The sequence below is a fragment of the Podarcis bocagei genome, assembly GCF_964188305.1.
Source record: "Podarcis bocagei genome assembly, chromosome: 1".
In the NCBI taxonomy this organism is placed as follows: Eukaryota; Metazoa; Chordata; class Lepidosauria; order Squamata; family Lacertidae; genus Podarcis; species Podarcis bocagei.
This window is the reverse complement of record NC_138125.1, coordinates 5,068,970-5,081,394: the sequence shown is the minus strand read 5'-3', so window position 1 is coordinate 5,081,394 and position 12,425 is coordinate 5,068,970. Positions and strand designations below refer to the sequence as shown.

At 47.4% G+C, this 12,425-nt stretch overlaps 1 protein-coding gene across 1 annotated transcript; it reads left to right on the top strand.

Annotated features, from left to right (window-relative positions):
• RTRAF (RNA transcription, translation and transport factor) lies at positions 1-12,292 on the top strand. Its single transcript, XM_081194560.1, has 8 exons — positions 1-176; positions 2,058-2,185; positions 3,448-3,547; positions 4,877-4,963; positions 5,417-5,505; positions 7,667-7,735; positions 10,173-10,221; positions 11,939-12,292. Exons 1-8 carry the CDS (start codon positions 116-118, stop codon positions 12,091-12,093), a joined length of 738 nt encoding a protein of 245 aa, XP_081050686.1. The 5' UTR covers positions 1-115; the 3' UTR covers positions 12,094-12,292.
• The last annotated feature ends 133 nt before the right edge of the window (positions 12,293-12,425 follow it).

The following is a 12,425-nucleotide window of genomic DNA, read 5'->3' as shown; positions in this document are numbered from 1 at the left end:
GCGCAGGCGCGCTCAGCCTCTCGCCGTCTTCTTCGCAGCGACTGAGGCGCTTCTCGCTGAGGCGGCGGCGGCGGCAACCGAGCCGGGCAGACTTGCTCTCCCGAGGCGCGGCGCCATGTTCAGGCGGAAGCTGTCAGCGCTTGACTACCACAACCCGGCCGGGTTCAACTGCCGAGGTGAGGCGGCTAGGCCCAAACTCTCGTCGGCGCCTTTCCTCTCCGTCGTGGCCGGCGGCTCGCCCCGCAGCGCGCATGCGTGCGCACGTGGTCCCCTTAGCGCCGCCCCGTGGCCGTCTTGGCCACGCCCCTTGGCGCCTTTGGTCTTCTTCCTCTCCCCCTGCCCCCATCCCAGCTCGGTTCACACGTTACTTTGACTCGCGTGTGCTGTGCTCAATTCACGCAAATTAACAATATTTATTTATAATAAATAAATAATAATATAATAATTTATTTATAATAAATTATAAATAAATAAATAATTTAATTTATTTATCCCCAGCCACTCTGGGCGGCTTCCAACAAAACACTAAAATACAATAACCTATTAAACATTAAAAGCTTCCCTAAACAGGGCTGCCTTCAGATGTCTTCTAAAAGTTTGGTAGTTGTTGTTCTCTTTGACATCTGCTGGGAGGGCGTTCCACAGGGCGGGTGCCACCACCAAGAAGGCCCTCTACCTGGTTCCCTGCAACCTCACTTCTCGCAATGAGGGAACTGCCAGAAGGCCCTCGGCGCTGGACCTCAGAACGATGGGGGTGGAGACGCTCCTTCAGGTCTACTGGACTCAGGCCGTTTAGGGCTTTCAAGGTCAGCACCAACACTTTGAATTGTGCTCGGAAACATCCTGGGAGCCAATGTAGGTCTTCCAAGACCGGTGTTATGTGGTCTCGGCGGCCGCTCCCAGTCACCAGTCTAGCTGCCACATTCTGGATTAGTTGTAGTTTCCGGGTCACCTTCAAAGGGAGCCCCACGTAGAACGCATGGCAGTAGTGCAAGCGGGAGATAACCAGAGCATGCACCACTCTGGCGAGACAGACAGCAGGCAGGGAGGGTCTCATCCTGCATCCCAGATGGAGCTGGTAGACAGCTACCCTGGACAATTATTATTATTATTATGCACCTAATTTATTATTAATGTTGCAATACATATATTAAATCTTTACATATTGATACATATACGTTACAGTCGCAAATTCATATTTTCACATTTCATTATGCACCATCATTTATCCATTTCTTATTTCTTGCCCTGTGTCTTCCCTCCACCCGTGTTTGACTTCCTTGTTATTATTTTGTAACTTTATTATTGAGATTGTAATTTTGTATCTTAATAAATAAATATTCAATCTTATATATCTGCTTAGCTTAACTTAACTTCCCTGTGTGGTGCACTCAGTGGTTAGTCGAGGGAAGTGCTCTAATACAGTTTATTATTATTATTGTTGTTGTTGCTATTGGATGGTGCATGCTATAATTATAGTATTGGAATGTGGGTTTTTTGTATGTTGTTATATTTGCTATTGTTTTGTTAGGTTATGAAATTGTTGCTGTGTTATTTTGCTATGATATGAAATTGTTTTTGTAGTGTTTGTTTGAAATGCGTCCCTGTTTCTTTGTTGTAAGCCAATTTGAACATGTTTTTTGGGTTGAAAAGCTGCATACAAATAAAATGAATGAATGAATGAATGAAATGAAATACATTTTCATTTAATGTGTTCAAGGGTCTTCTGGTACATCCTCTGTTAGTCTGCTTTGTTTTCCTTATGCAGTTTACCCTTCAGCCCAGAGCTTTCCAAACTGTGTGTTGCAACACGTTAAGTTTGTCAGCTGCTGTGCGTAGGGGTGTCACACAAACACTCCCTGCTTTCCTGGAAAGGGGTTAGTTTAACCTCCGGTTTGCTAATAAAACTAAATTACAAAATGATGCTTGTCTAAAAAGTGCGTCACCGACATGAAACGTTTGGAAAGCTCTGTAGTAGGATAAATCCTTTGGTGGATTCAATGACTTGGGATAGACTTTGACATCATCAATGTGACTTTATTAATCTGTTATCACAGATGAAACTGAATTTCGAAACTTTATTGTTTGGCTTGAAGACCAGAAAATCAGACACTACAAAATTGAAGACAGAGGGAATCTGAGAAACATCCACAATGCTGCAGAATGGACAAAGTCCTTTGAAAAGGTAATGCTTCTTGAAACCTTAGTTGATGCTAACAGTTATTATTTCCTGTCTGGAAATGCTAATCAGTGTGATCTGTCAGTGGCAGCTCCTGCCCCAAGACCCTTTACTGTCAACAATGTCACACGACCATATTTGTGCTTCTGCATTCCTTTGCTTTGCAGAGTCAAAATGCCCAATTCATCATTTCTTTGAGAACATAAGCAGAGCTGTGCTGGATCAGGCAAAAGGGACCACCTAGACCAGCGGTTCTCAACCTGTGGGTCCCCAGATGTTGTTGGACTACAACTCCCCATCATCCCTGAGCTCTGGCCTTGCTAGCTAGGGGTGATGGGAGTTGTAGTCCAACAACATCTGGGGACCCATAGGTTGAGAACTGCTGATCAAGACCATGGGTAGGCAAACTAAGGCCCAGAGGCCGGATCCAGCCCAATCGCCTTCTAAATCCGGCCCGCAAACGGTCCGGGAATTGGTGTGCTTTTACATGAGTAGAATGTGTCCTTTTATGTAAAATGCATCTCTGGGTTATTTGTGGGGCATAGGAGTTCGTTCATCCCCCCCCCCCAATATATATATATATATAGAGAGAGAGAGAGAGAGAGAGAGAGAGAGAGAGAGAGAGAGAGAGAGAGATATAGTCCGGCCCCCCACAAGGTCTGAGGGACAGTAGACCGGCCCCCTGCTGAAAAAATTTGCTGACCCCTGAAGACCAGCATCACTGTGGCCAGCCACGTGCCCCAAATGCAAGACCCAAATGCAAGACCATCCTCCCCTCCAGCAGTTCCCAGCAGCTGCTATTCAGAGGCATTTATTGCCTCTGATAACAGGTGTAGAACATACCCATCACAGCTTGTAGCCATTGAGGGCCTTTTCCTTTGTCTGTGTTAGATTTATATCCCACCTTTCTTCCCCATGAAGTTCAAGGTGGCATAGATGAGGTTCCCAAGTGATCTCTCATTCTGGCATTGGCCAGGCGTGTTTAGCTGCAGACAAATTGTTGCAGGCCCAAGGCGAGGGCGTGGATTTTGTATGCAGTTTGTGTGTTGAGCCCTTACAAACGGATAAATGTTAGGTTTACCCAGGCAAGGAGGAGGAGCAGCAGCAATTTTCTATTTCTGCCCCCCTCCTCAATTCCTTAGTGCTACCCTCCAAGTCAAGATGCCCATTGCCTGGGAAGCTGCTCTCCCAGACAAACATGCAGTGTTTGTTAATTTCTTATGAATCATCGAAGGTTCTTAGTTCAATCTTCTTCTTGTTTTTCACAGTACCTTAAAGATGTGAATTGTCCCTTCAACATCCAAGAGCGACAAGAAACAATTGACTGGCTTTTGGGACTCGCAGTCAGGCTTGAGTATGGAGACAACGGTATGTTTGACTTTTCACTCTCCCTTGTCTTCAAAGGCAGTATAGATCCCTTTCCTTTGCAGTTCTGTTTTTCAAGCTGAGCCAGAAAGAGGCCAGAAAGCACGTGCCAATTAACACTGTAATTAACTCTTAATTTGTGGCTGTAGTTTTTTAAGGTGCATAAAGGGAATACTCCTTTATTTCATTCCAAGGCTGGAGTCTTTAAAAGGGCAACACCTTGCCTCAGAGTGAGTGTCGTTGATCTCAATAAAACGTGCCTTAGGGAGAAATGCCCAGGATTGTGCTGTAACTCTTCTGTTACGGCTTAAGCTTTATTTCTTACTTTCTCAGTTGCCCGAACAGTGTTGAATTTCGTGCCATTGCTGCAAGAGGTGTAGGGTGAAGGGAGCTCACACAAGGCGACATTAAAAGATAAAGGAGCCTGAATGCGGAGAGACTTCACATGTCTATATCGCTTGGAAGTTAGCAGGATTCAGTCGCTAGGCATCAGCGAGGCCACGGAAGTTAGAGGCTCAAGCACACCCAAACTTCCAGTTCAGAATAAGTCTGTCGTGTAAGGCTGTAATCTTGAACAAATCATTTTGGAAGCCACCTGAGTTCTGTCATCATCAGTGGGACATTGGCTTGAGAGTCCAGAGATTTTTGACTCACAGTTTTGCCCTTGATTATCCGCAAGCCTGAGTTTTCTATCACACTCAGTTACTACATGTGACAGACACTCAGGATTGGGAGCCTGGCTCTCTGTCAAATAGCTGCAAGGGGGGGAAACATGAACTCTTTCCCTGCCCCCAATAGCTTTTTCTCTGAAACCACCACTCCAGCTATTGCTGTTGGGGTTTTTTAACCTGGCCAGCCCACGGAATCCAGGGTTTGCAAGGAACAGCAAAAGAGAGCAGAGGAAAGTTTTAAGGGCACATAAATACCCTTTGCCTGCCTGCCAGTTCTCCACTTTGCCAATTTGCAACTCTTTGCTGATACCCACATTGGGTTCTTTGCCAAATGTATAGTTTTGGCCTCACGTTTCCCTGCGTTTGGGCAGTGCTTCTCAGTTTCCCCCATTGTTCAGAAAATCTGTTGTTTTCTTTCCATGTTCAGCTGCTACTTAAGTGTCATCATTTTTATTAGCAATTGACAAGCTTCTGACGCGAAGGCTGCGGGCATCTTGGCCAGCTGCTGCCGTTCTGTGCACAAGCTGTTCTCACGGAGAAGAATAGTTCAGTGCCTGTTTCCTTTGTTGGCCTGGGGCTGCTTCCTTTCATTTTTAGCTCATCCGTAGTCCTCTAAAACCCCATTGTCACTCACGGGCCAGAACGGCTTTTGTTTCAACAGCTGACAAGTATAAGGACTCCACGCCTGAGGGGGCTAAGAACACAGACAATGCATCTAAAAATGCAGAACCCCTCATCAACCTGGATGGTGAGTGAAAAAGCCACCGTATTTCATGCCGTGAAACAGGAACAGTGTCTCCAGGGCCACATTCCCTTGGGGGGTGGTAATCTTTCAGGAGTTGCATGCAGACAGTGGGTGGGGCCGAAGCCAGCGGTGGGAGGGGCCAGGGCCAAAAGTGGGCGGGACTATCCTTTCTCCCCACACACCTTACCCAGGCTGCCAGGAAAGGGATAAATCACTTTTACCAAAAAGTCTGAACACCAGAAGATCCCCTCCCTGCCAATTCCTTCAATTGCTCCATCCATCTCCGCTTTCTTCCGGGCTTCCCCCACATGCATGAAAGTAGACATAGGAGCCACAGGTCCCCCCCCCCCTTGCTGTAAAAGGTGGCACCTGGATTAAGCAATTCCAAAGAGAATTTCATGCTGTTACTATTTTCGAGGGGAATCAACTTGTGTGTGCGTGTGTGCTTTTCCACAGTAAACAACCCTGACTTTAAGGCTGGTGTGATGGCTTTGGCGAACCTCCTTCAGATCCAGCGTCATGATGACTATTTGGTGATGCTCAAGGTTAGCTCATTAGCAGCCTGTTCTTCCTTCATAAATACAAACTGCAGTAGATTAAAAGTGGTTTTTTAAATGGTTTGAACAAGCATGCTGACCACTCCCCTTCCCCCCAAAAAGATGCTAAACGTGTTACTTTTTTTATTTTAATTGGTAGCCTAGAATGAGTTTGGGGTGAGAGGTTTTGAAGAGGAAGGGGACTTGTAGGGCATATTGTCCAGCCTCTGTCCTTCACCCTTCACGAATCACTGACGCTTTCGAAAGTCCTCTCTTTAGCTACTCCTGCACACCTTTCAGTGGCAGGATAATTACTTATTCCAATTACCAACTGCATTTAAAGCTAGGAAACCATTCCTAATGTTGATCTTCACGCTACCATCCTGTCATTGAAAGGGGTGCTTAAACATATATTTTAAAAAACTTCCTGCCATAAGAGCAGTTCATCTAAGAGAGAGCTTCAGAAGTTTCCCAAGTAACTGACTCCTGAGTTGTGCATCTCAGGCCAGAGTGTGTTTACTCACAAGTAAGCCCTGCCAGCTTCATTCTGTGGGACTTACTCAGGAGTAAATGTGCTGTGGCCCGGCTCCTGCTTCAGATAAATGTAGGTTTGCTGTGAGGTGGATGGCCCTTGCATTGAAGCTCCTGATCTCTCTGCCCTTTAAAGGTAAAGGGACCCCTGACTATTAGGTCCAGTCGTGACCGACTCTGGGTTTGCGGCACTCATCTCGCTTTATTGGCTGAGGGAGTCGGCGTACAGCTTCCGGGTCATGTGGCCAGCAGGACTAAGTCACTTCTGGCGAACCAAAGCAGCGCACGGAAATGCCGTTTACCTTCCCGCCGGAGCGGTACCTATTGATCTACTTGCACTTTGACGTGCTTTCGAACTGCTGGGTTGGCAGGAGCAGGGACCGAGCAACGGGAGCTCACCCCGTCGCGGGGATTTGAACCGCTGACCTTTTGATCGGCAAGTCCTAGGCTCTGTGGTTTAACCCACAGCGCCACCCGCGTCCCTTTACTGAGGCACAAATAGTAAAGACCCCCTGAAGGAACTTTGGTAGCCTTGGAAACAAGCACGGCGGTTGCTTGTGCTATGGCCACAATTTCTCTGTTGATATTTGGTGCTGCCTTTTCCCCATGGAAAGAGATAGAAGCAAAACTGAGCTTGTTGACCATGTCAGAAGACTGGGCACACTGGCATCTGTTCTTTAAAATCCATCTTTGTTGCAACGGCAGACTTTGAAATGCAGCTAAGGTCCCAAGGTTTGTGCAGGGTGTCCGAGTCAGCACAAAACAAAAGGAGTTTGTCAGAATTCCAAGCCCATCTTTAGCCATGTGATAGTTGTGATTTATGTCTGTGGGACCTGCATGGGTGATGTACCCAGCGCCTCCACAGTCATTCAATTATCCATTCACACTTGTGTGGAGGCCTAGCCTATATGGCCAACCTAAATATTTATATGCAGATAATGTGTGTTTAAATCCTAGAGGTTGCTTTGTTTAGCGGAAAGCAGTTCTGGGAGAGTAGTTTAGAGCAGAGAAGAGGCCAAATGGTGGCATTCCTGACATTTTTTCCATCCTCTAAATCATCCCTCTGCAAGCTGCTTTTCCCTCTGTAGGTTCTGGTTACATGTGGAAATACAGCAGGTGGGGAAAGGGTGAATGTACATTGCCGCTTGGTCGCTCACACTAACCTCAACCATGAACAAATGCTGTCGTCGGGATTTTTTTAAATGCACGTTTACTGTTTGTGACATCTTGTTTGGCCTGAGAGGCAGCAGCTTAAGGGGCAAGAGTTTTTGTGCCTGAAAAATCTCACCCATTATTTCTTCACTCCCACCTCTGCTCCCAGGAGCTACTGCAGAATCAGATATGGCCAAGTGGAGGAAAAGGAAAGGGAATGTATTCAAATATTAGGTCAGTTGAAACAAAACTTGGCCACCTCTTAGGAAGGCACAATCTTGGAAGACAGCGCAGATTTTTTTTGGGTGTAAGTTCTTCACAGTAAGGAACTCCCTCGCCCTTGCCAGTTTAGGCCCCATATGCCCTGATCTCATTGCATCATTTGCCACTGTATGTCATGTGGCTTCTGTAAGCTCTTCCAGATCATCCTGGGCCAGAGGGATCCTCCAGCACTTACATGGGCTTTCGCCTTCTTTTTCCTTCCCAGGCAATTCGCATCTTGGTTCAGGAGCGTTTGAGTCAGGAGGCTGTCGCCAAGGCAAATCAGTCCAAAGAGGTATGTCTAACTCTCTGTCTCTGTACAGCCAGTGAACCCTTTGCTTCAATTACAGCCACTTTGAATGGCTTGAAATCCCTCTGCGTTAATAAAGCTGGCAGGGTCTGAAACCAGCAACAGCCCAGGTGATCCTGCACAGAAAGGATGCAGAGAGAAGGCCGCCTTTCGGAAGTAGCCACATTACATGACAGTTACCTTAAATGAAAAGCACCTCTTTTCAGAGAGGTGCCTTCTACACCTATACATAGTCAAGGTAAAGGGGCTCCTGACCATTAGGTCCAGTCGTGGCTGACTCGGGTTGCGGCGCTCATCTCACTTTATTGGCCAAGGGAGCCAGCCTACAGCTTCCGGGTCATGTGGCCAGCAGGACTAAGCCGCTTCTGGCAAACCAGAGCAGCACACGGAAACGCCGTTTACCTTCCCACTGGAGTGGTACCTATTTACCTACTTGCACTTTGACGTGCTTTCGAACTTCTAGGTTGGCAGGAGCGGGGACTGAGCAACGGGAGCTCACCCCGTCGCAGGGATTTGAACTGCCGACCTTCTGATTGGCAAGCCCTAGGCTCTGTGGTTTAACCCACAGAGCCACCCGCGTCCACACCTATACATAGTTGGTGTGAATGAGCTAAAAGCACTCAGAAACTCCTGTGGCACAAGCTGCTTTTAGCAGCTCATGGATTTGCCTAGGAGTGCCATGGGCACAGCCCCTCTCCAGAGCTGTGGAGCTAAATAAATGCCGTATTTTTCTGTGAATAAGACTAGGTTTTCCCCCCTAAAAAATAATGTCAAAAATTAGGGGGCATCTTATACTCTCATAGAATCATAGAGTTGGAAGAGACCACAAGGGCCATCGAGTCCAACCCCCTGCCAAGCAGGAAACACCATCAGAGCACTCCTGACATATGGTTGTCAAGCCTCTGCTTAAAGACCTCCAAAGAAGGAGACTCCACCACACTCCTTGGCAGCAAATTCCACTGTCGAACAGCTCTTACTGTCAGGAAGTTCTTCCTAATGTTCCTAAGATGTTCCTAATGTTCCTAATGTTCCTAAGATCCAGCCAAGGGGCTTTTCAGTGTTTGGTCCCTTAGCTACAGCAGCTCACCAGCACTGTCAATTTCACTCAGATGCCTATTCAGACTGCTTATATTAGCAGCAAATTATCCTTGGCAGCAAATTCCACTGTCGAACAGCTCTTACCGTCAGGAGGTTCTTCCTAATGTTTAGGTGGAATCTTCTTTCTTGTAGTTTGGATCCATTGCTCCGTACCCACTTCTCTGGAGCAGCAGAAAACAACCTTTCTCCCTCCTCTATGTGACATCCTTTTATATATTTGAACATGGCTATCATATCACCCCTTAACTCTGGGCCATCTCCCCCCATTTTCTTAAATCTGAGCCCCCCCAAAAAGACTGTCTTATACACAGTCTTACAGGCGGGAAAATACGGTAGTTCTGTAATTGAACACAAGGATTGCTGGAATTAATGCATCCATGAAAATAGTCAGACCAGGGACGCAGCAGGCAGCCCACAGCGGAGTGCATTCAGAGAGGGAAGAGTCACGCTGTGTCCTGCTGCTTTAACATCTCTTACTGAGATCAGCCGCTGGCAGAGTAGGTGGAGGTCAGCTGATAAAATTCTTCCTAGGCAACTCAGTGGCTGCTGAGCAGCTGGCTGAGCTCAGAGACCACATTGCCGATTAATCTCGCTTGACAGGTTCCCTCGTGGCAACTTGCCCCGTGCGAGAATAATGCCAGAGGCCTTCTCTTGTCTCCTGCCTGAGACCACCAGACCCATGATCCTTGGGTGGTAGCAGCGAAGGCTATGAGCCCGATGCAGTAGACTAGCTGACAATCAGCTGATAAATGGGAACTGGTTTTAACTGGGGAAGATGTTGGGTTTTTTGCTTCTTGCTATGAAATCACACATGGCACTTGTGAAAAGTAGGGGTACGTATGTGTGGTGTTTTGACTTGCAAATCCTCTCGAGCTTCCGTATCTTAAAAGCTGCGGGGAAAATCACAAATCAGGGCCAGCTTGCAGACTTCCAAAAGGCATCTGTGAGAATAGGCCATTGGACTTGATGGACCTTTGGATTTGATTCTGTAGGCTTGTCTTGTGTTCTTAAAAGACCTGGAATCATCAAACAGCCCCTTTGTGGAATAAATTAATTTAAACTTCTAAGCGTCTTCCTTTCCAAGGGCCTTAGCTTCTGAGGCCACAATCCTGCCCACCACATGTTGGGAGAGTTGCTCGGTTGAAATCTTTGGAAGCAGAAGTGAGGAAATGCTGGTCATCAAAGTAGCTAGCAACTTGGAGCATCTTATTTTAGGATTTGCAGGACTTGAGTTGAGTAAATGGAATCAACAGCACTGATGACTTGGATGGATTCGGTTGTTGAAGAGAAGGCATAACGCTTTTCTCCCTTTTCTTTCCCCAAGGGCTTGCCTGTCACCTTGGACAAGCACATTCTTGGCTTTGACACAGGAGGTAAGAGAGTGCGCTTCAACACAGCAAATGTTTTTTTTTTGGGGGGGGTGTTCTGCGCACATCCTTTGAAGAGACCATGGTTTGCATGCTGGGCAAGTTTGGATGCATGAGCATCATGTTGTGTATAAGCTCGTCACAAAGCATGTCCCACTTTCCTCTTGCCCTGCTGCGAACAGGATTTGTATTTTAATCAGTGTCCTGCCGTTATCAGAACCGTTAGGGGGCATTGAGTCCCCAGCCTCCTCTCATCCTTACATACTTGGGAGAAAATGCTCTCTCCGTGAGAGTAACTTACTAAAACTATTTCAATTAAATTAGTGGAAAGAACGCTTCAAGGAGGACATAATCCGTAGTCCTGTGGGTCAGGGCTAGCCCTCTTTTGGGGGCACAGAACACCTGGGAAAAGGGTAGTCTATGGGGGAAATAGGAACCCAAGGGAACTGGAGCCTATTTCCCATTTCTTTTCCCCGCATCGTGCCCAAGGCACGGCAAGCTGACCTCTCTAATTTGTGTTGTATTTGTGATGGCATCTCACCCCGATTTAGGGAGAAGGGAGCCCAGGAAGAGCTAGTTCCAGAAAGGAGTGTGGTGCCCTCCTCTCTTCCGCTTTTAAAGCCAGTGTCGGATCAGTGCCCCTCCCAGCACCTCAAATGCATGGGAACTCTGTAAGGAGATGTCACTATGTTCACCTGCAACTGGTGGAGAAACACTGGCCTAGAGAGGCGTGTTCACAAGCCAGAGTTCAGAGTTTTACTCGCCTTCTTGGTATGGGATGCTGCAGTGGCGCTCTGCCCGTCTTTTGGGAGCTGGGCACCAGGGGATATGATATGGGGCCTTTGCTAGCCAAAGAAGACCTGCAGTCCATCCAGGTGTGTCTTTCCATTATCACCCAGCCTCAAGCTGGCAACCCAGCCAGATGGGCAGGGAATAAATATTTAAACTATTATTATTATCCTTGCTTTAGTTCACTCTGGTGCTCTGTGGCAGTGCTACAATTTGTGGACATCCAGCTTAGCATGGAAGGGTACTTCTTCACACAGCACTAATTAAATTATGGAAGAGGTAGAGATGGCCAAAGTTGGAGGACTTTAAAAGAATAAGGCTGTCAATGGTTGGGTTCCCTCTACTGTCGGAGGCACCATTCCTCTGAATAGGGAGGTTTTTAATGTCTGATGTTTTATCACTCTTTTATTATTATTATCATTCTGTTGGGAGCTGCCCAGAGTGGCTGGGGAAACCCAGCCAGATGGGTGGGGTCTATATAATAAATTATGATGATGAATATCAGTGGCTGGGAATAATAGTGGGGAGAGCATTATTGCACTCACGTCCTGCTTGCGAGCTTCCCATTGGGGCACCTGCTTGGCCACTGAGAACAGGATTCGGCCCTAGACTGGCCTTTGGCTAGATCCAGAAGCAAAACTCTTCTTAATGTCCTTGTCTGTAAGGCTCTCCCATATCGGTCTTTACAGCCACAGCAAGTTCTGTAACCTTCCCGCAGTTTACCTTCACCCCCAAAGATGCCGTCCTCCATTGTCTCCTGAGAGAGACGGATGCAAGGGCTGACTTCAGGGTTGCTTCAGCTGCTCTTGGCCCTAGGCCCTTTGTCTTGTAGAAGGAAGAAAGAAAGTTTCAGGACAATTGACTGAGCTTAAGCACTTAATGGCGAACTAAAGCTTGATCAGCCCTTTCCTTTTCCTCTTCCCTTCCGCCCCAGATGCCGTTCTCAACGAAGCCGCCCAGATCCTCCGCCTCCTGCATATAGAAGAGCTCCGGGAGCTGCAGACGAAGATCAACGAAGCCATCGTAGCGGTCCAGGCGATTATTGCCGATCCAAAAACTGACCACAGACTGGGCAAGGTGGGGAGATGAGCAAGCAGGCAGGTTCCTGGCTCTCCAGCTGCTGCTGCTGGCCTCACCCTTAGGGGAACTCCTCCAAGCTGAACCTCGCATGCAGTTGAGAAAAAAAGGATACGGCTGCCATGTTTGGAAAGAAAACAAGGGCAGCTGCCAGCACATCCGCTCCATATCATTTTTTTCTTTACGTGAATAAAAGCTTGGATTAAACCGATCCAAACCGTCATCCTTTAGTGCGAGGCTGCCAAGGACAACAGGAGCTGCCGCAGTCCCTCCACTTTGAGGGAGTGTGCTCAGAGAGCGTATTGCATGGGATAAGTGATGCTCCGAATTTCCAAGGCCTCCAC